Source organism: Plectropomus leopardus, chromosome 12 (assembly GCF_008729295.1).
Source record: "Plectropomus leopardus isolate mb chromosome 12, YSFRI_Pleo_2.0, whole genome shotgun sequence".
Lineage (NCBI taxonomy): Eukaryota > Metazoa > Chordata > Actinopteri > Perciformes > Serranidae > Plectropomus > Plectropomus leopardus.
In genome coordinates, this window is record NC_056474.1 from 29,939,878 (window position 1) to 29,962,996 (window position 23,119).

General features: G+C 44.2%; 1 protein-coding gene across 1 annotated transcript in view; it reads left to right on the plus strand.

Annotated features, from left to right (window-relative positions):
* Positions 1–23,119, plus strand: part of chd7 (chromodomain helicase DNA binding protein 7) — a 93,953-nt gene that overhangs the window by 10,481 nt on the left and 60,353 nt on the right. Inside the window, exons 2-3 of the mRNA XM_042497549.1 lie at positions 13,613–15,195; positions 16,028–16,362. Coding sequence (XP_042353483.1) covers positions 13,722–15,195; positions 16,028–16,362 — 1,809 coding nt within the window. The 5' untranslated portion in view covers positions 13,613–13,721. The remainder of the gene's footprint in view (positions 1–13,612; positions 15,196–16,027; positions 16,363–23,119) is intronic.

The window sequence follows — 23,119 nt, forward strand, 5'->3', positions numbered from 1 at the left end:
TAACCCACAGTGTCATATATCCACGCCGCACTTCCCTCAGTGTCATCATCACACACACACCTTCATCCCTCACCTTTTTGATCCACTCACAGATGCAAGTGATTTTCAAAGACTAGACGGAGTCAGTTTCAGAGAGCTCTTTAACAGGTTCTTTAGCTCAGTGAGCACATGCATTCGCACGCACGCACGCACACACACACACACACACACACACACACACACACACACACACACACACACACACACTCTCTCTTCCACTGGCAGGTTCCTTGGCCACCCCCTGTGGCCTACTTCTCTCTCTCGCTCTCTCTCTCCTCCTCTCCTGTGCCTGTCTCTCTGCCTCCGGGTCCTTTGGGATCCGACTGGGAGCCGGCCAGTGGTTTTTCCTACCACATGGTAAAGGCAGGGAACAGATTGGATAAACACAGCCCTTTCCTGCTGACCCACCCCCGCCGCCCACCTCCTCCCCGAGACACACACACCCCGACATGCACACTGTGCACACACACACTGTCCATTAACGAAGCAGCCGTGCGTAAAATAACCAGATTTTCTCTAGCTTCACTGCTTCTCTCTTTCTTCTCTCGCTTTCTTGATCCCCCCTCCCTCCTCTCCTCTCCTCCTCCTCTTCTTCTCTCTTCCTTCCTTCCGGGCCTCAAATCCCAGCCCCAAACACACAGCCCCGCATCCCCTCACTTGAGCGTAATTACACACACAGCTAGCCAGCTCCTGCGTGCTGTCCTCCATTTGGGAACAAAGGTATAAATTATAGCGGCTTAGATCCTGGCGGTAATGGGAGGTGGGTGGGTGCACACGTGTTCTCCAGAGGAATAGGGAGATCCCTCACTTCTTCAGGTGTCTAGTTAGGTCGAGGCTGCTAAGCTGCCGGTGCGGTTTGTTTCTGTGGCTGTGTTTTGTTTGCCTGTGCCTGTCTGCCTGTCTGCCTGTCTGTCTGCCTGTCTGTCTGTCTGTCTGTCTGTCTGTCTGTCTGTCTCTGTGGAAAAATGGCGTTGTTGACATGGCAGAGATTTCCTGTAGTAAAGCCTGGAGGCTACAGACAGTTTAGCTGCCAAACTTTGAGCAGCACAGACAGGACTGCATTGAGCCGCTGTTGGCTAATCTCTCTTCCTTCTTCCTTCCTTCACCCCAGACTAACAGTGCGCACACACACACACACACACAGGGATACGGGGCTGTTTGATTGAGTATGACGCATCAAACTGGTTTTGACACATAAATTCTGCAAATTTCCTTATTTTGCAAAAAAGTTTGTGTTGAAAGAAATAAGCAAGGGGCATTTCATAGCTCTTACAGCTGACTCGGTGCAACAAGAGGGGGGCAACCGCATGCAGATTTGCAAATTGTCCAGATTCCTCAGACTGAAAAAGTTAAAAAAGTTAAAAAGTTAAAAAAATGTGTAGAGCAGGAAAGGTGCACCATCAGTGGCTGAGCGCCTGCAGGTTTTCATACCAACCAATGTTTACAGCAGCTGACGTCACTGACTAACACACCTTCACTCAGACGGGAACAGTTACATCACCAGGTGTAGGGATTGCTGGAGTAAAAACGTGGAGACTCTGACACTGTGGGACCTGCAACTTTCCAGGGTTTTTCACAATAGATATATTAGGCAATAAACTAGGGCTGGGGTATTTATCTATACGGGTATTGTGATAAAAGACTAGATGGCATCTTAGATTTTGGTTATTTTAATATTGTAGATGTTGCCTTTTCTGGTTATAAAGGTTGTTTTACAGTAAAATTATGTGATTTTAGTTAGCAGACTGATATTGCTGTTCTAATATTTGCCTTTCACCCTCTTTACTATTACTGTGGATAAGGGGTAGGTAATATATATTGAAATACACTTGATGTATAATAGCTTGTTCAATGTGAGATTTGTAAAATGACTATATTGCAGACATCAAGTATAAATTGTACCTACTCCTCTCCATCCCCCATATTTATCTGTTAAAACATAAGAAAAACTTTGTGATGGGGTTGGGCATTATGAGAGTTCCTGTTTGAGTGTCTGTTAAATGAAGGCTCCTCTCTTATACACTCCAGCCAGTGACCGTGTAATGCTGCTGACTGCCAGAGAGGCCATTCAGTTGCACTAACTTGGCAGCGATATGTTGTGGTTTGGGCTCGGCTGAACGGATGGCCTCAATAATTGCGGTTTGACAGAGTTGCACAGTCGGTGTGAATTCCTGAGCCTAGCTGCTGATTGTCAGTTCATTTATCAAGTCGGCTAAAACTATAGTTGTTAGAGCCAGTCGGCGATCACTTCTGGTTTCAGGTGAGGTGGAACTTGTGGAGCTGTTAATGATGTTGTGGGACTCACAGGCTCATGTGTCAGCCCTCCGGCAGTGAGGCACCCGTGTCAGATTTCTTCTCACTTTTTTAAAAACTGAATAATAAAAGTGTTCGCCGCTTCAAGGACATAGTCTTGACAAGTATCTTAAGTTTGATTTTTAGACATAGTTTGCTTGGAGTTACAACAGGAGAAAAGCAAAGGAAAGGCCTCATCCCTTCCACCCTGAAACCATGTCCACGGTGCTTCTGTTTCCTTGCCCAGGAGTTACCAGTACCAGCCGTAGTTAACAAGTTACATGTAGAGATACTATCCAGAGCTGCATTGTAACAGTGCTGTCCACATTAGATCTGTCCATTAGAATCGCAGCCATTAGTCTGTCACTCAAAATAAAACCAGTAAATAAAGGTTGATTACTCATTAAAGCCATTTTACGAACAGAAATTATAGTTTGTTGATTTCAGTTTCTCCTGTGCAAGAATGTTTTTCTTTCAGGGTCTTTCAACATAGTAAGCGGAATACTTTTGGTTTGACAAAAACAAGATATTGGTAGATGTCACGTGCTTTATAGGCCTAACAATTATTTGAGAAAATAATCAGCATATTAACCGAAAATGAAAATAACTGTTAGTTGCAACCCTTCTGTCTTTAATAGGTTCTCTGCATTCACTTTGTCTAAATCCAGAGTTTTTTGTGAAGTGGTGAATGCAGTGCAGGCAGAGCTTTCTATGACTTTTTTTCTTCCGTGTCATTTTTTTACTTTTGTAGGATAAAATATATGTCGATCTGTTCAGAGCCAATCAGATCAATGGATGAGAGGAGCAGCTGTTGCAGGATAAAAAGTTAAGTTTCACTTTTAATGTACCTGATATCCCGCTGCTCCATCTGTCAAGAGTATGCTCTGCGCTCCGAAAGTGTGATTCTGTGAATAATAAAACGGTATATATATTTGAACACTTGAACGGTGGCTGATGTCTTAATTGTGGCAGGCTACCACAAATAAATGAATGTGTGGGAAACCCTGACTGACTGTTAAATAACATGTTATTCAGAGTTACTTTTGAGACTTATTTAATCATGGACAAGCTGACCTAACTCTGATACTGTTCTACAACTTGAAACACTAATTTGCAAATGAATCTGTTTCAGATAAACAATCTGTTCTGGTTACTTTTCCCCCTTGTCACATATTTCTTTCTCCATCATTGTAATTATTTCAGTTTGTTGATATAGAGCCTCTGGTACCATTAATTATGAGAACATTATAGTAAGATTATATGTAAAGGATTGTCTTTTGTAGAAATATACGGTTACTGATGCAGAGTTGTTCATTTCCTGACGACAGCGTGAATGACTAATATGTACTTAGATTGTTAGTCATCAATGGGCGTTCCATTTAATGATGTGCTGGGAATCACTTCTGAAAAGTGGTATTGGTGCACCAATAATAAAGGAGAGCAGGAGTGGCTTTCTCTCAGGGATGACTGAGTTGGTAGATTCCTCTGTGCCGAGTCATCATGTCCCTTCGAACTGCCCCATGCTGTTAAGAGAGCATGCCAGCTTTCACCTCTGGAAACACTGATAGACATCAGTGTGGTCATGTGAAACCACATAAGTGAACACAACTTCTCAGTTGTGTTACTATATGTTTTCTTTCTCTCAGGTCTGTAGGAGAGGAGCTGAAGGGCCTGCAGTGCTGCTTGTTAAACATGTACCTGTGTTACCATCCGGAATTTTAGTCCAAGCCGAGGGTAAAAGAGGCAGCTGGATTAGTAGTGGTGCTGTGGTGAAGGGCTGAAACCAACAGTAATTTTATTGGTAAATCTACTTATTATTTTCTTAAAAGATGAATCACTGTTTCTAAAAGCCCAAGAGGACATATTCACTTTCAAAAACTTGTTTTTGTCTTAGCCTGACCAGTCTAAAACCAGTGTATAAATATATGGTTTAATAGTATAGAAGACCAAGAAAACTAGAAAACTAACAAGTTTGAGATGCAGGGACCAATCGATTTTTGCACATTGGTGTTCGTGGCTCAACTAATCAATTAAATGACTAAATAAAAGGAAATTTCTTTTTTTTTCTCTCATTTAAATGCATGTGTGAGGTTTTTGGTGGTCCGTAAACAGCGCAGGGCTCTCTATCAAATCTTTTTTTCCTCAGCAGCAGTAATTGATCTGTTGATCTGTTCACAGTTTATCAGATCAATGGATGACAGGAGCAGCTGCTGTAGAGGCGAGTGAAAGCAGACTTTAAGACGCAGCAGAATGAACAGTTAAGTTATACGTCTAGTGCATCTGACATTCTGCTGTTCCGTCTTTGCTCAGAGTATGCTCTGTGCTCCGAGAGTGTGGGGCAATGAATAACTGTATATTCCAGTAACACTCCGAGTTAACAGTACAGCTCCTAAAATAGCTCCATCTAGTGAATGGAGGAATTCAGTTGCGTAAAATGTTGCTATACTTTCAAATGTGGTGGCATTTCAGCAAGATGAACTGCCACGGCACTTACACGGCACTTGACACCTCCACGCCACAGTCTGTATGGGTTGTAGGTGCCGCGGTAGTGAGCCAGTCATACGTCGCAGAACTCTGGTGGTGATTGGCTCGAGATCTGGGAATAACATTCAGAACAATGACAGCCTGTGCATTAAAATAAACAATATTTCCATAGAAAATGAGGTTACAGCCACCAGCTTTTCACGCTTGTGATTCATTTGTGTCAAAGAGTGCATACTAAATGGCACTTATGTTAAAGATGTTCACACTCATGGGGATGTGTTGGTGTGTTGTTGCAGGAACCAGTAAGAAAATGAAATAAGAGCCACCAAGTCCAATGTGAAGGCTTATCAGATGCCAAGACACTGCACAGCAGTTTGATGCTATGCAGTTTTTTCCCAGCTTGGGGAAAATTATGAAGACAGGGATGGTTTTCTTCCTTATCTTGATGCTTGTGGTATGAAAAGTACCTGTATGTTCACTATAATGATGTGATTGGCAAGGAGTTTTTTTTCCAGATGATCGCAGACAGTGCAGCTCTATGGTAAATGTTAAGTCAGAATCGGCTCCTTTTTTGCCAAATCTATGTAAGGTTTCTGTGTTTGTTGTAGGTGTGTGGATATGGACTTTCCTCCACTGGAATCGTCACCACGTGTGTTATGGCAGGGGGAGGGGGGTGTTGTGGGCTAAATGCATCATCCTTTGATGAGATTTGGAGTCTAATGCGGCACACTGACCGTTCACCTAATTCCTTCTGCAGTGACAGCTGGACATCAACGCGTAACCGTGTGTGTGTTTCTATATGAGTGTGTGTACGCTATGAAAACGAGACGAGAGCTCCAACTCGGGCTGAATTGGCAGAGGAAGTGGTTCAGAAAGTTAAAGGAAACCAAGCTGGGGAGAGCAGAAGGCTTGTCTATTCAATGACTCTTAGACTGAAGGAGTTTTCACTCAGGAATAGAGGGATGAACAACAACACTAGAGAGAGAGAGAGAGAGACAGAGAGACAGAGAGAGAGAGAGAGAGACAGAGAGACAGAGAGAGAGAGAGACAGAGAGACAGAGAGAGAGAGAGAGAGAGAGAGAGAGATGATGAAATGGATGAGAGGAGAGAGTTGACGAGCACAGGAAATGTGCCCGGCTCTGTCCAGGCTGCAGATATGTTATCTGGTGTGAGGCTCATTTCTAAAGGCCAGACAAAATATGAGGAGGACAAGTGGAGGAAAGAATCTCTTGCCTTTCTACTTCTAACTGAAGTTGTGATCCAGTGAAAGCACCAAGGCTGCTGCACACATAAATACACCCTTTTCTCTCACTCACACACAGAGGGAAGCCAGCAAGTGCTTACACAGCTCCATTTATTCAGTATTGTAGAGTTCATGGTGTAATGTAGTATGTTTCTAACAGGGTTGACAGGAAATCAGTTGCCTTCGTAGTAACTTGCAGCAAAGGATGTGAAATTACACGCAATTACTCTCACCTGCCCCCCTCCCCACAGATGCACACACACACACGCACACACACACACACACACACACACACACACAGACACACACAGACACACACGGTCACACACGGTCACATGTAGCAGCTTGTTTTTTCTTCCTGTAGTGATTGAAATGCACAGGAAGTGATGTAACTCCACAGTGCTGCTGCTTACAACACTGATCTAGTAGCTGAATACAAGTTCTCAGATGTCAACAGCTGAAGCGCTGCTTTTGCAACAGGCATTTAATTAAATTATTGAAACAATTGATAGTAAAAATGGAATGCTTTAACCTACTATGCTTGAAGAAACGTGACAGCAAAAAAACCCCTCACCTAAATCATCTTGGTTAGATTAGATTTTGCTAATATAGCAATTACACAATTTCCATTCAGTGGCCTGCAATCAAAATGAGACCATTTCAGTAAATATTATTGTCATATTGATCAATAATACGACAATACAATAATCAATATGGTCATATTGATTTAATATTATTGGACCTGGACTGCTCGTAAGGAGTGCTGCTGGAATATATATACTATTTGGTTGTGTATTCCCCACACTCTTGGAGCACACTGAGTACAGGTGGAGCAGCTCAGTGCAGTTAAAGTGAAACTTGATTGTTAATAGTGCTGGGTTTAAAGTTTTGCATTCACTGGAGTTATAACATTTTTTCTGGACTACATTTGGTGATGAAAATTAAGTTTGTTTTCCCATCATAACCATATTTGTTATATTCCAATTTTCTCTCATATTTGTAGGAAAATAAAAGGTATCTGTAATCTAAAGCTTTTTTCCTGACTGTGTTGTTACTCTATCTTATACACACAGCTTACATTCGTTTTTCGTCACCATACCCTGTGAACCTGCACAGATGGTGCACAGTGGTATAATCGTCTTGTCATTTGTACAATTTAGAGAGAATTTGAGAGTGCTAGATTTGATCACCCTTGGTTAAATAGGTCAGATGTTATGGTTTGAAATGACTTCAAATGTTGTGTTGGCTGTTCTGCTGGTTTATTAATGCCCTGCATGTACAGAAGAAATCAGTGATTAAAGTGGTAATTTAACTAATTGCTCATTTAATGAAATATTGTTCCACACAAATGAATGTGGCTGTAGCTGTGAAACTTTAGTCAACCCAGATAGCACAGTGAGGAAATTTTCACACCAGTGAATATACTTGTTAAAGCACCAGTGCTACCTTTAACACCAAAAACAGATATTTGTTGATGATGCTCAATATCTGAAGAGCTCTCACTTTGATCTTTAAGGTTTGATGTTCCCCTTACTTTGAACAAAACGGGACAGGAACAGTTGGTGTGGCGGTGGCAGCGCCTGCTTTTCTCCTCGATAAACTTGCCAAAGTTTTTTTCTCTGGCTGTGGCTTGGGCTCGGCTGCAACTCCTCCCTCCTCTTGATCTCCCTCTTTACTCACGCAGTGTGCTCTCCATCCGCTTCTTAGTCTTGCATCCTCTTGTTCTTCTCAGCATTCAGGTCATTGTCTCCTCAGGAGCAGGGGACCATGAATGTTGCCTTGCGCACATGGTCCGCACAGAGCTCTGTGTCTCTGCTGCTGCAGCTGTGTGGAGACACTTTCAGTTTATATCTGTAGACTCTGTCCTACAACTTAGTACTGATAACACACTTAGTACTTTACAGTTAGTTTTTTATTAAGCCTCACTCCCACTGCACAAAACAACCGCTGCCATCTGGCTTTTAAATGCAAGGGGAATGCGTGCAATCCTCATTCACACCTGGGTCAAGTGACTCAGCAGAAGTCACGGACATTTATCACCCCTGGCTCTGATCAGCATTGATGGGAACAGAACACCTGGTTGAACACGAATTTCAGTTCCTTAAACAGTGAGATGCAATGACATGCCGTCACTAAATACTGTCCATCTCCACCTAAGCAGCACTGAAACATTGATCCAAATTAGCCTGCACTGGGCAGGGTGATTTATAAAAATACTTAATGTATCACAGCTTGCTCCACGTGAGATATATAAAATGACTATATCGTTTTTTAATTCACTGACATGCAGAGTCCCAGACGTGACTATTAAGCCACACTTTGATTCTATGGAACACCGAACTGAACAAGAGCTGTTGGTTAGTTTCCAGCTTAAAGTGAATTAATCATTACATTTAACGGCGCAGTGGTAACAGTTTAACTTAATGAGTTCAGCAATAGTGTTAGCAGGTGAGGCTTATGTTTTTTTTTTTTTAACTTTATTACATGGCAGTAACTGCTCTGTTTAAATTTGTTATAACAATACTTTATTTTACTTAAATATATCGCACTTAAACTTTAACTTTATTATTACAGTACTTTATTTAATGTTTTTATATGGCAGTAAGTACTTTATTTAACTATTATAACTGTACTTTAATGTGATTATTTGGCGGTAGCTGCTTCATTTAACTTTGGTGTAAGTGTACTTTATTTTATGGTAGTACCTGCTTTGTTGAACTATTATAACTGCAATTTATGTTACAGTTTTGTATTTTAGTAGGCTTAAGTAGTTTATATTTTGTATCACGACGTAGCCTAATAATATTGCGATATTGTTTTAAAACCATATCGCCAAGCTGTAAGATGAACTTAGGTGTTGATTCGTGAAAATGCACTGAATGGGTTTTGTTTCTATTTTAAAAAAGTAAACCTAATGAGGGGGCAGCAAGTAATGTAATCGCTGTTTGCCCAAACACCACATTACACTGTTAATACCGCAGCAGGCCTACCAACCAGTGTAGAGAAAAGTGATGTTGAATCTACTTGACTTGTGGTACATTACACGCATGCGTAGAATCACTGCTTAAACAGACTGCTGTACCTGAGTAACACCACTGAGGCTTTAGGAACAACAAGGAAGTGGATAGATGAGTGTATCTGTGCCTGTCCTTGCTTGTTGGTGACCATAATATTGTAAAGAGTTGAGCAGCACCTGTCTTCCTGTCTTTGTGTTGGTGGCTTGTTTATTGTTCACAGAGACATGGAGGAAAAGACTTGTTAATTGCTATTTACACAACAAGAGAGAATGGTCTCCGCAGAAGGCCCAAAGGGCTAAAGGAAGTCTGTTTGACTGTAGTCTGTGTCATGCTAATGCTGCCTGTTGGATTACCACTGCCTCAATGGGTAGTCTTTATTGTCACCCAGAAAGTCCCCTATGAACAGTAGTTTAATTGTGATACAGCAAAGCAACTTTTCAAAGTATCACCAGGGAACATTTTGGCTACTTGTTACTACCATTGGCAGAGAATTTGTTTGATTATTTGTTACTAAAAAAAGGTTAATATACTTACAGTCTATTCATTGATGATACTAATAGATTTAAGGATATCAGATTAACATTCTTTTTCTGTAATCTTTACAAATGAGACAAATGGTGGCAAATTGCTGTGTACTCACAAGTTTTTGTTTTCTGGCTCAGTTCAGAGAGCAAGGTAGATTTTTAAAGCTAAAGCTCTCAGAGTTTCTGGCAATAGCAGATGGTGGAAGGAATGAAAAGCTGGTGGACAAATCAGTTCCAACATTTTTATCCTGTCGAGTAAAGCTGAAGAGAAAACATCTGCCTTGTGACAGGAAGCAGACGGGTTTATGTGAAGTGCACCAGCACTAACAATGCTGCCATACAGCCGCACACAATCTACCAATTATTGTTGTAATTACAAAACAGTTGATGTCACTGAGAAATACTGATATCTCTGTGATCAACCAGCAAAGACGTACCCCACCTCTTGCCCTAATGCATGCTGGGATAGATCTCACCAGGCAGTACACTCAAACACAGCCTGCCACTTGCACCCTTGTGCACGCTTTTTTTTTTTTCTTTTTTAAAGACAGAAAACCTGCTACAAATAGGCTATAGGCTCCTTTCCCATTGCCCTTAGAGCAGAGCTGTGTACACTGCACTGTAGCAAACAAGTATATCTTTCTGGGTGTGTGGTGTATTTTTTTTTTTTTTTGGGTGTCCCACATTTGACGTCATGGACAAAGCAGCTAGGAGGCCAGTGAAAATGGTAATTAGAACAAGGTTTGAGTGCTGCTTTGGCAGAGACGGGCAGTATTTTGTGGCAGCCTCATTATTGCGTCTTGGCTGTAGAGGGACTAAAATTAGCATTTTAGTCACCTGGGCGTCGTCTTACCATTATCACTGTTCAGAGCAGGCGCTGATAAATATCTGTGACCACTGTGGAGTCATTTAATGTGGGTGTGAATGCCGATTGTAACCTATCCCATTACCTTAACAGTTATTTATTAGCAGGGGTTGTTGGGTTTCTTTGTGCAGTAGAAAAGAGGCTCAACACTTCAGTTGCCCCTTTAAACCTCGGCCTCCAATCCACAAAAGCCCATGACTTAACTGGTGCTACAATAACTTAAGTTATTACTTAAGTGATTTCGGGCACAATTTAGTGATTTAATTCTACAAATTATTTATTAGAAAAAGGAAAATGACTCATTTGTGCACACTATTTCACGTGCAGAAATAATTAAACGTTTTCCCCCTGATACCTGCCGGGCTCTGTAATGAACCGATAAGTGGATGAGGAAAATTAGTGGGAGGGAGGAGTGGAGTGTGGAGGAGGAAAGAAATGAGGTGAAAGGGGGGGAGGGGAACTCTGTAGCGGCAAAAGTTGGCTTGGGTGTTGTTTTTTTTTTGCGCACATTGCATAGAAGCAAACCTCCTCCACCTCCTCCCTGTCCCGGGCTGCGATATGAGGCCTACACACACACTCATTTGTGCATGCTTAGATCTGCCTACCTCCACCCTGTCAGCCATGCAGACTGGGTGTTGCATTGTCCCTCAGATGTCAGTTATGTATGCACACCCCTGGAGTCCTCAATTTGTCAGATTTGTACACAAATATACAGCTAGTTCATCAATAGTAAAGTAGGTTTGCTGTATGAGTGTTTGTTTCCCTTTTACCCAGCTAGATCAACATAAACACAGAGGCATAAAACTAGCAGGTGGCTAACTCCCCTCACACATCTGTCGGGACTGACTGGTTAGTTAGCCAGCTGAATGGTTTGCTGACCGAGTCGCCGCTGACTGGTGTATGGAGACGCTCTGTGGCCTGTTGGCTGGCTGAATGGCAGCTGCTGCTGTTCAAACAGAGTTGCATCTGCTGGGCCCTTTTGTTCTAATACACACTCATACACACACACGCACACACACACACACACACAAACACTCAATGACTCTGAGTGTGTGTTTGAAAAGAAAGAAGTTCTTTTGTTTGGTAGTAAAATTGAGGTGGGGGAGGGTTTGGTGGCAGTGCTAACATGAAGTGTGTGCGTCTGTGTGTGCGTGCGTGCGTGTGCGCGTGTTTCAGGGTGTGTGAAAGGATTTTATTTTCAATAGGTGATTTTTTTTTTTCCTGGGTGGTTACAACTGATTAACTTGCTAAACATGTTAGTTAATCCGGTACACCTCTGCTCAGCAGGTAACAAAGCTGCTTATGAATGTGGAAGCAAATAATTTAGTTAAATGGTTCATCTAGAAAGGGCTGAGTGCTTTAGGGAAACAAAAATTCAGATTTTCTGGCCAGGGTGGCATTTTCAGTTGTGAACATGTCAATGCCTGTTTTGGTGATGTTGGTATCTACATAAAGTGTTAGTCCAGTTGCTTGTTGAGCATGTTACTAAGATAAGAGGAAGATTAGATTAGATTAGAGGAAACTAACTTAAGTAACCTTTAAGTACTTGCTACAACTCTGGTTAATGAGGTGACAAAAAGTAAGATTCCACAATCCCTTATGTACGTCCCAAAACCAGAAATGTAATAGTCAATACAAATATTCTATGGTTCTCAATACCACAGTAAAAAACAAATGAAACCTCCCCACTTAACAACAATTAAATTAACTTATTCTCAATATAAGTATTAATCTCTGATGATTCACCGCGAACACAAAGTATTAGTCTATGTGAGTTAGTGAGACCTTGTGGTTGAGAAAGCATATTAATATACTTTTTTTTTTTTTTTTTTTGCCTTGTGGTTCTGTGCTTCCATATTACATATATGACATTTTTTGTTGACGCTATCTTCAACATGTTGCTGTTTGTTTATGCTGATAGGCATTCTTCTTCTTCCTTTGGCATTTAATGGCAGACTGGAATACTTGAATATGCTACCCTGTTATGCTCTGAAGAATTGCTTCTCTAGTGACTATGATACTTGAGAAAAACAAGTCCACATTTTCATAATTTTGACATTGACTTGGCACCATATTCTCGGTTCTGGTAATCCTATAATCAAAAAAATTCAAAGGTTGTGTGCTATGGCTACATACTTGTCCATACATGGTGATGACAACAAACTGACTTTTATGTCTTACAATGCGAAAGTTTTGGTATTTAACTCATGACTAGGTTTGCAACAGTATGAGATTTTCACTGTATAATAACTGTCAAAAAATATCACGGTGTCACAGTTTTATGGTATACAGTATTATACAATTAGTATTATTATTATCCTCATTTACAGTTAGCCTAAGCCTATTTTTTGGGTTGAAATAACACTAAACTATGAAACTTGAGACCATTTTTTAATGGAAGTATGCATAAACAGGCAGTTGACGGGGAAAGGAGATGTGCATGAACAGGCAAGATTCTCCATCTGAATGCATTTTTTTTTAATACTGTAGATAAAGAAATGTACACAGTATGATAACTCAACTTTCATACCACGGTATACCATTAAAACTAGTATGCCGCTGCAACCCTAATTGTGACCCCATAGGTTTATTCAATGAATATTTAGCTGCTGGCTTTTACTTCAGTTTACTGTTAACTACCTGAAATCACAGTGTCACCATTCAGACACCACTACCAATAAGCACGACTTCATCGACATCCGTGTATCTCACCAAAAAAGTATTGTGTTGTGTGTGGCAATTTTTTTGCTCACACAACATACCAGTAGGTAAGTTTAGCATTTTGCTATATTTTAAGTGGTCAAATTGCTGTAACAAATTCAATATAATTATGTTGACCTCTTATTCATACAAAAATGCTTAAAGGCAAAGTTCTTGAAATTTAAAGGAAAGGCTGTCTGTTTTGAGTCATTGCTGACAGAAGCCATGTAATGAATCTGCCTCTGAACTTGTCTGCAGCTTTCTGCGTTTTGTTAAAGTTTGTTCAAACAGTCATCAGGGAGCTTTCTGAGTGCATTCAACACTGTCCAGCTTTCAGAACAGCACTTCATTTGAAACATGCAGCACACCTTTTGGTCTCATGCACTAATTTTCATTTTTTTGTCTCTCTTGCTCCCCTTCCGCCTCTCCGTTTTGTCCGTCTCTACAGGAACCATGGAGTAGCAAGCTTCAGATTAGCAGCTAGCTGATTAGCTCCTCACTGCACAACACACCTCCCTCCATCCAGTCCCCTCCATCTGTGGGCCCCCCACCCAGCCATGGCGGACCCAGGGATGTTGAGTTTGTTCGGGGACGATGCAGGGCTCTTCTCAGATGGATTAGATGGTTTAGGAGACTGCTTCCCTCAGCAGCCGGCCCCTGCCCAGTCCACCCCTTTAGCCCCGCAGACTAATCCCTCTCTGAACCACGAGCACCAGGGAAACAGGGGCTACCACCAGGGGATGATCCACGGCGCTGGGGCCGGCCCAGGGCAGCCCAAACTGGGGCAAATGTACGACCACGGCCCCTACACAGGCTATGATCAACCCGGAGCCCCCGGGGGAAGAATGATGGCCCAGAATGGTCCCAGCCAGGGGCCGCCAAACGTGAACCCCGCCATGAACGGCATGGCTTCCCACTACCATAATAACCCGGCTAACTCTAGCAACCCCCACCACGGGTACCCGGGTGACGCTGGGGGGGGAGGAGGTGGGGGTGGAGTTTGGGGCCAGCAGCAGCAGCAGCAGCAGCAGCAGCAGAGCAGATCAGCTTATCAGCAGCCTCCGACACAACCAGGGGGCGGCCCCAACCAGATGGGAGGCTACCAGATGTCTCAAGGCAACTACGGTGGGATGCAAGGCCCGCCTACACCCAATGCAGCTCGCATGAACCAACACTACCCTTCACAGAGCATGGCGCCCCCTCCTGCTCAGGACCAATCTCACTACCTGGGACATGTCGGAATGGGGGGGGCCCAGATGAGACACCCTCAGCCCCAGTCACAACCCCAGGGCTATACCAACATGGGCCATACACCCCGTTACCCACACTCCCCCTCCCGACAGCCTCCGCACCCCCACCAGCACCAACAAGGTATGGCGGGGTTCGGGGGTGCCCAATACCCTGGCTATCAGGCCCAGTATGGAGCCATGGGACCTGGGATGGGCCAGGGTGCTAATGCTAATGCTAACACCAGCCAGGCCATGGGACCAGGACAGCTCGGGCAGAGGTTCAACCAGGGATCAGGCCCGGGAGCAGGGCAGCAGGGCCAGCGCTACCCCCCTGGACCACCTCACCAACCCCAACCCCACCAGACCCATCCTGCCCCGATGCAGCAGCAGGCCGGGCAGCAAGGCCAGCCTATGCATCCCCAACACCCCCAGAACCTCCCTCAGCCCCAAAACCCACCCCAGTCCCACCTCGCCCCCCCCGCTCAGGGATCTTACCCCTCCCCCTCATCCATGTCGCCCATGCGGGTTTTGGGAACCCCAACACCTCCTCCGCAACAAGGCAGACCCCCTAGTGCGGGGCTAGCTGGACCCCCAGAGGTTGCAGGGTACACCGCCCTGCAGTCTCCACCCAATGCCATGGCCCATCCACAGAGAACTCCCCAAATCCCTCTGTCTACCCCGCACCCCCAACACCAGCAGCCCCACAACATGCCCCCGAACACAGGGCAGATGTACCCCGGCATGGGGCCGCAGCGGGGCCCACAAATGGGGCCAAACAGGCCTCAGATCCAGCAACAGCAAGGTGAGCACGCGACAGTCGACGCTGTCGTTGTTTGTTTTCTCCAGTCGCTTGACTTGCACACATTCGGTCCGTTCACAAGGGGTCATCCCTGTAGTTACTAATGTCCCTAAATCCTGCACTTATACAATGGGAATTATTGAAATAAATCAGAAACTTGATATGATCATTGAACCAGTAATATCATTTATTTTACACATTTCAGCCACTTTACTTGGGCTGTACCTGCCTCAGAATTATGCCAGTTGAATCAGATTTGGCTGTTCAACAGCTCTCTCTCAGCAGCATAATCTGGGGACCAAATTGTCCCCAGAAGTACACTGGACAGAAAAAAAAACCCAACTGATCGATTTGAAGCAATTTCAGTCGACTGAATGTCTCTGACTGATGATTCGAGTCTCAAACTTTCAAGGGGCAGCCCGACACTCTACTTGAGGTCTATGTTTTTACTCCTTAGAAACTGACTTTGTGCAGCCAGCAAGTTTTCTACAGATGTTTTCTAATGGATTTGAAAAGAATTAATTCTGTCTCAGTGTGTTGGTGATGGACAGCACCCTAAAACATGCTGCTGTTGGCATCATACATTCTTGCAATTCAATTCACTTCAATTTTATTATTTGTCCCAGAGGGCACTTTGTGTTGCAGCAAGTGTAAAAAAAAATAGTAAAAATGCATAAAGCACAAACAATATGACAAAGAAACACTGGACAGATGACATTAATCTGTGCACAGGGTGACTTGCGCCCATGCACATTCAAGCTCCACAGGAACAGAAGAATATATCCACCATAACTCCAGAGGGCAGTCAGTGATGATACTGTGTCTGTGATCTCAGGGCCTCTTGAAGCTCCAGTCAGCCAGGGGGGAGACCAGCGTCTGCTCCAGGCCCAGCAGCAGGCCTCTCGAAGCGCGCAGCCCCTGCAGCCCGCCCCCATGGGTTTCCAGGGTCCCACTGTCAGTCAGCACGGAGTTCCGGCCCCGAACCAGAGCTTGGCGCCACCCGCCCCGAACGCTCAGGCGCAGCACGCACACATGCCTACTCAGGCCCACCACCTGCAGAGCACGCCCCCTCCCCCCAACCAGGCCTCCCACCCATGGGCACCTCCGCCTCCCGCCGCCCACCCGCTCTCCTCACCCCCTCTCACCCCACAGAAAGTGCCTCACGTACAGGTGAGTCTCCGTCAGACAGACGCTTTGATGTGGCCGTGGCGCTGTGTGTGCGAGTTTGAGAGACATCAAGACCGTGCATTTGTTTTCATGTGTGGGTGTATTTCATGTGAGTGTTTATTTTTCATGTGGGTGGGGGAATGTGTGTGTTTGGAGTGTAAGGGAAGTGTGCGGCGTGTGTGTGTGCATAAATGTGTGTGTACATGACATTTGAGAACACAGCGGTGCACTGGGCGCCGGTTCAGTGGGGTTGTGTGTGTTCGTATCAGCGTGTGTTTTTTTGCCTTTTGTGTCTTCTGTCGGCCTTGTGTGTGGTTGTGTTTCCGCGTGTGTGTGTGTGGGGAAATGGATTTTTGCAGCTGTTTGTTTCCTGTGAGCTGCATATCCTGAGACGTGTGCAACACACACACGTGTGCACACACACAGAGGCGCCACCAGCATAATCTCTCCTCCCTCTTGCTCCCACATCTCCCCCTCCTCTATAGAGGAAACCTCCCTTCCTGTCTCTCCCTCCTCCCCTGTCTCCTCTCTTTCCGCTCCGTCTCTCTGCCTGTCTCTCCGTCTGTCTGTCTCACTGTTTGTCTTATCCATTTTGGAGGTGTCATCTCGAAGTTAATGTTGTGTAGCCGGATGTGCAGAGAGATGCTTGGAAAAGTGGGAGACGGCAAGGATGAAAAAAAAAAAAGCTTGGGGGTGATTAAGAGATTGGGGGAGGGGGGAAGAAGTGAAAAAACAAGCAAAGATCTCAAGAGAGCGAGTCCAGGATCTCTAGCAAAGGAGACGAGGAGGAGGGGAGGGCTGCCAGGAAGAGGTTAGCAGTTCTCAATGGCAACCACGGTGTTTGTGTTTGTGCTTGTGCGAGCGTGCACCGTCGCCGCTGCCCGCGTCACGTGCCCTCAGCTTCCATTAGCTTGTTTTGTTGCTCAAAGCCCCCTTTCTCCACTGACCCATTCACACACAATAGCAGCCCTGTGGCCACACACACACACACACACACACACACACACACACACACNGCCAGGAAGAGGTTAGCAGTTCTCAATGGCAACCACGGTGTTTGTGTTTGTGCTTGTGCGAGCGTGCACCGTCGCCGCTGCCCGCGTCACGTGCCCTCAGCTTCCATTAGCTTGTTTTGTTGCTCAAAGCCCCCTTTCTCCACTGACCCATTCACACACAATAGCAGCCCTGTGGCCACACACACACACTCACACACACACACACACACACACACACACACACACACAGATCTAGTCCTCTTTCCCCCCTCTTTCCCCCCTCTATCCTGCGCTCCCACTACTCCTCGCTTACTACACCCCTGCCCCTAACCCCACCTCTGAGCCTGCGTCAGAGCGTTTTGTGGTTGACATTTCAGCCGTCACTCTTAATTTATCCAGCACTCCTGACCTAGATGCCAGGTTGACTGGTGAGCCCCGCGCCGCGCCTGGGTGAGCTGCATGTGCCGCCCCGACTCTAGCTGCAGGCCCGGCAGCCCCCGTCATTACAAACATACACACACACGCAGACAGTGTGGCCTGGGATAGTGCGGTCTGGAATGGGATGGCAAATGTGCCTGGGGAAATAGGATAGGCTAGCTAGAGGAGTACACAGAGTTGTGTGTGTGTCTACGTGTGTGTCTGCGTGTGTGTGTGCGCGCGCATGTGTGTGTGTGTGTGTGTGTGTGTGTGTGTGTGTGTGTGTGTGTGTGTGTGTTTGTGTTTGTCTGCGTGTCTGCGGCACAGGAAGGGAGTTCTCTCCATGCCTGATGATGCACTTGTTAGAAAGAGCCCACACACACACACACACACACACACACACACACACACACACACACACATTCATACATACATACACAGATACACACATACACACATACACACATACACACATACACATACACATACACCAAGCTGGTCAGTCAGTCATAATGACTGTATGTCTGGTACTCTAAGCTCCATCTGTTCACTAAGCATGGTTATTACACATGCACGCACACACATACACACGCGCATGCCTTCGTCAGCAGCTCAAGGTCACAGCTCTGGCAGAGAGCTGTGCTGTGACCTTTATTCTACATCTCTCTCTCTCACTCACACACACACACACACACACTGTGTTGCGTGCCGCACTTTAGTTGACATATAACATGCCTGTCTTGCCCCCCCCCCCGCTCATACATGCTGTCAGCGAGCTGCTATACCATCCAGCTCACCACAGCTTCGAGGAAATGCTTCTCTAATGTTAACCCAGCTCTCCTCATTTGTGCTGATTTCAACAAATGGAAAATACACATCACAGTCTGACCCGTGTGCAGTAATAACAAGTATTATCAACATACGAGGACGACTACTTTGCCCGTTTTCTCCTCTGAAGCTCTGTTTTTGTAAAGTTTAGCCCCGTAGATCATCCAAACAGATGCACAGGGCTGTTGTTGAGACAGGCACGTCATCAGTCGCGTCAGAACGATGGCTGCCTAATTGCAAATGAAGTGAGAATCACCTATGGAGAGCCACAGCAGATGAGTTTGGCCGCATCCTCGTCCTGAAAAGATGACACACTTAATCATCCTTTGAGGACAGATAATACGAGCACCAGCGTGGTCACCTTGCCAAGCAAATTCTCTGAAAGCTGATTCATCTCCAGTTTTGGGGGTTGAGTGATTTTTATTTGAAACCCATCTTGCCCATTTGAAGAGCCGAGACATGCAACTGCTGCTGCAACTGCTGCAGTAGTGTTTCAACAGAGACGACGTGCTTCCTTCTCTTCACCTTGTGAATGACTCTCACATGTGTTATCATTTAGAGATGAGACATTAACGTTGGGCATTACATGAGAGCTTTGTATGTGAGATATCTGAGCTTTCATATGTGCATTAAGCCCTCTGCAAAAACCCATCTTAACATTCTTAAAGTTGTGTGTGGAATTGTTGACCCTCCACTGGACTTTGAAACTGACATTTTATTGTGTTGCAAGCATCAAAATTCAAACTTAATATTGAATGTTTAGAATTATTTATAGGTATAGGGGTACTCACATAATAGAAATATTAGCAAAATAAAGGCAACGAGTCAAGGAAAATGGAGAAACAGATGTGTCTATAGTTGTTAAAGCCTCTTAGACTTGGCTTCACATCCAAGAATATAATTACACTTTTATATTTATAACCAAAACATGAGCAATCAAAGTAAAAAAAAACAAACATTTTTTGTTATTTATTTAGTAGTTTGAAACTCAAAAAATAGCTGAATCGTTGAGTTAGAACTATGTGGGTGTGGTTTGATCGTATTACAACAGATTCTGATTCAAATGTTGCTTAATCCTGATTGGTACACGAAAGTACGCATTATCAATCTCTCTTTGAAATGGACCAAACTGTTCTTAACTTTGCAGAAAACTTTGAGAAATTGTTGTCAACTTGTTCCACCTCGGTAATAATCAAATCAGGAATTTGCTATGAAATCTGCCAATCTTCAGTTTAAGCTTGTAGACTCCTACAGTTTTGTTTTTGATGCCAGTCAAGCATCTGTCTAACTAAGTGAGCAAGCTCCTGTTCTAATGTTGAGTCAAGCTTTCCCAAGAACAGCAGTGATACAGCAAAAACATGTACACACTGGACTTGTTGGATGGGCCTTTCTTATGATATTTAATGGTGGCAGGTGGAGTAGATGGATGGATGCTGGGCTGGATTTTGTGATATGGCAGATGACCATTTTTTGTCATCTTTAAGTTTTTAGTGATTTCGCTGGTCACAGCAAAATTGCAGTACTAAACATTTTCTAACAAAAGTGTTGAAAGAAGTGATGTGAATATGGGTGTACGGTGCATTTCCCTGCAGTAGGTGTTTTTAGTGTTGCGTTCATTTTAACTCTTTTTACATACTGTTGGGTAGTTAAATCTGCCAGTGATCTCTTAAAAATCTGTCCTTGGCCACTATTAGAGAATCTATGGTATCTTATTTTAGAGAAAATGTGTACAAGATATATTTCGTACATGGCAACATATGGAGAGATATATTGTATATGCAAAATATGGAGATGGATGTTGTATATTGCAAAAAAGATAGATATATACTGTGCTATCTGGATGGATATATATATATATATATATATATATATATATATATATATATCACAAAATATGGTTATAGTGATATATATGGATATACAGTATATCTCAAAATATATTGTGAAATGTGGATATTTGAAAATTTGGAGAGATAATGTTTATTGTCAAATATGGAGTTATTTATAAGCCATATTGCCCAGTCATGGATGGATGGGTGGGTGGAAGGATGGGTGGAAGGATGGATGGGTGTGTGCATGATACATGCACTGGAGCGAGTAAGGGGAGAAGCTGAACGATGAGGACCGTATTTCCTTTCACTCCATCCTTTGGGAGTCTTAAGTGTTTCTGCCTGGTAGATTTAACCCCTCATCTCACTCTTCTTCCAGCCCCCCCCCCCCCCCCCCCAACACCTCCTCCAACATCCTCCTCACCCCTCTCCACTCACCTTCCTCATCACACTCTCTCCTGCAATCTCCCCTCTGCCCTGCGAGGAATGAAACTCAACCCGGTTCATGTCCTCTGAGTCTGTTACATTAGCCCTGCAGTCATTCTGTTGCTCTGAGTGATTCATTGAAGTCCTTATGGATCTTTTTTTTTTTTTTTAAATAAATTCGGTTATTGGTGATATTATTGCAACCTGTTTTTGGAAGTGGATTCTAATGGTGTTTCTCGGAGAGAGCAGTGATGGATTTAAACCAGTACACCAGCGAGCTAAATTCACCCTGCAGAACACCAAACCTGACGCAGGACTCTAGTGTTGCAAACCGTGTGTGTGTGTGTGTGTGTGTGTGTGTGTGTGTGTGTGTGTGTGTGTGTGTGTGTGTGTGTGTGTGTGTGTGTGTGTGTGTGTGTGTGATTGTTTGTGTATACACTGTGTGTGTCTCCTTTGTCATTTGTGTGATTGATTATCTGGGAAGCTTGGCAGGAGGACAGATTTATCTCTTGGCACTGCGTTCCCCCCATCTCTCTCACTCTTTCTGTCTGTGATTCTCTCTCTCTCTCTCTCTCTATCTTTCTCTCTCCCCTAGTTATCTCCCCCCTCTCCCTCTCCTCCCCCTATTTGTGTGTCTAAATGGCTCGGTTTACGTGTGTGTCAGCAGGTGTTTGTGTGTGCAGAGGTTTGTGTGATGCGTGACCTTGCAGCAGTTTGGTGTAGTGTGTGTGTTGTGTGTGTGTGTGTGTGTGTGTGTGTGTGTGTGTGTGTGTGTGTGTGTGTGTGTGTGTGTGTGTGTGTGTGTGTGAGTGTACATTTGCATTCTCCTGATGGAAGTGGACTTTGTGTGTGTGTGTGTGTGTGTGTGTGTGTGTGTGTGTGTGTGTGTGTGTGTGTGTGTGTGTGTGTGTGTGTGTGTGTGTGTGTGTGTGTGTGTGTGCGCGCGCAGAGGGGAGCTGCTGCCGTGGCATTTCGCTATAAACTTGCTGATGCTCACACACACATCCCTCTTTGACACACGCCGAAGTGCACATGTGCGTTACACATGCACATACACACACTCTCAAAGGCATTCGTGTATGACACACACACACTCATGCACGCTCACGCATACTCCCTCGCTGCGCCTTTTTGAAGTATGGAGATAATTTATTCGTGTCATGATGCCTGATTTCCCATCTGCTACTGGGACCCTGAGCAGCTGGAGAGAGAGAAAGAGGGGAGGGAGGGAGGGATGGAAGAGAGGGTGAGGGAGGAGAGGCAGCTGGAGAGGCTCCCAACAGCTGGTAACCAGTTGCCTGTCACAGGAAGCTTACTTGGGAGCAATGAGGAGAAGATGGAGGGAGAGAAGGAGAGAGGGTTTAGTCTGCAGGAGAGCAAAGTCTCAGCTTGTTTGTTTACTAAGGTTAGCCGGCTGGAGGAGGAGGTGGGGGGGGGGCTGTAGCAACGGGGAGTCTAGGAGGTGGGAGCCATGTGCGTGGATAGATGGATGGATGGATGGATGGATAGATCCTCTCTTCTTCCTCTGCTCTGTAGTCCGCCATTACTGACAGATTCAACCCCCACCCTGCAGGAAATACAGCAGTATTGACTTGACAGGCTGGCACGGCCGACACCGATGCAAAACATCAGCAGATACATTTTATGGCACATGTGCTCAGACTGATCCATATTCGATGCCATTTAGTTCAGAGCTGAAATGATAAATTGATTACAACTGAAAATTAATCAATAAATTTGATTATTAAGTCATGTTTTTTTAGCCAAATGAGAAAGATTCTGAGTTTTCAGCTTCTCTTCGCTTTGGCTTTCTTTTGGTTTTTGAATTCTTAGTTGGACAAAAAAGACATTTTTGATGTTTTTTAGATTAAAAAAAAAAAGAAATATATATATTTATTAATACTTAAAAAGACATTTCTATGTTGATTAATATTGAAAATAATTGTTAGTTGCAGCCCCAATTTGTAGTTTTTGTTTTTGAAGCAAAAATGCAGGGCTGCAAATAATGATTATTTTAATTGTTAAATCCTTGAACATTTCTACATTAATCATTTAGGAAACCGTGTGTCAAATTTGGGGGGATTTAGTGGCATCTAGTGGTGAGGATGGTAGATTGCAGCCAGCTGAAACTTCTCCCGCTTTCCTCACTTTTCATTGATGAGGAGGTTTTTACCAGTAGCCACATTTTTTGCAGTGGTCTCTTCCTCTCCAAAACAAAAGGAACCAGTGATTTTCTCCGCTAGAGACACTAAATAAAGTAGTTTA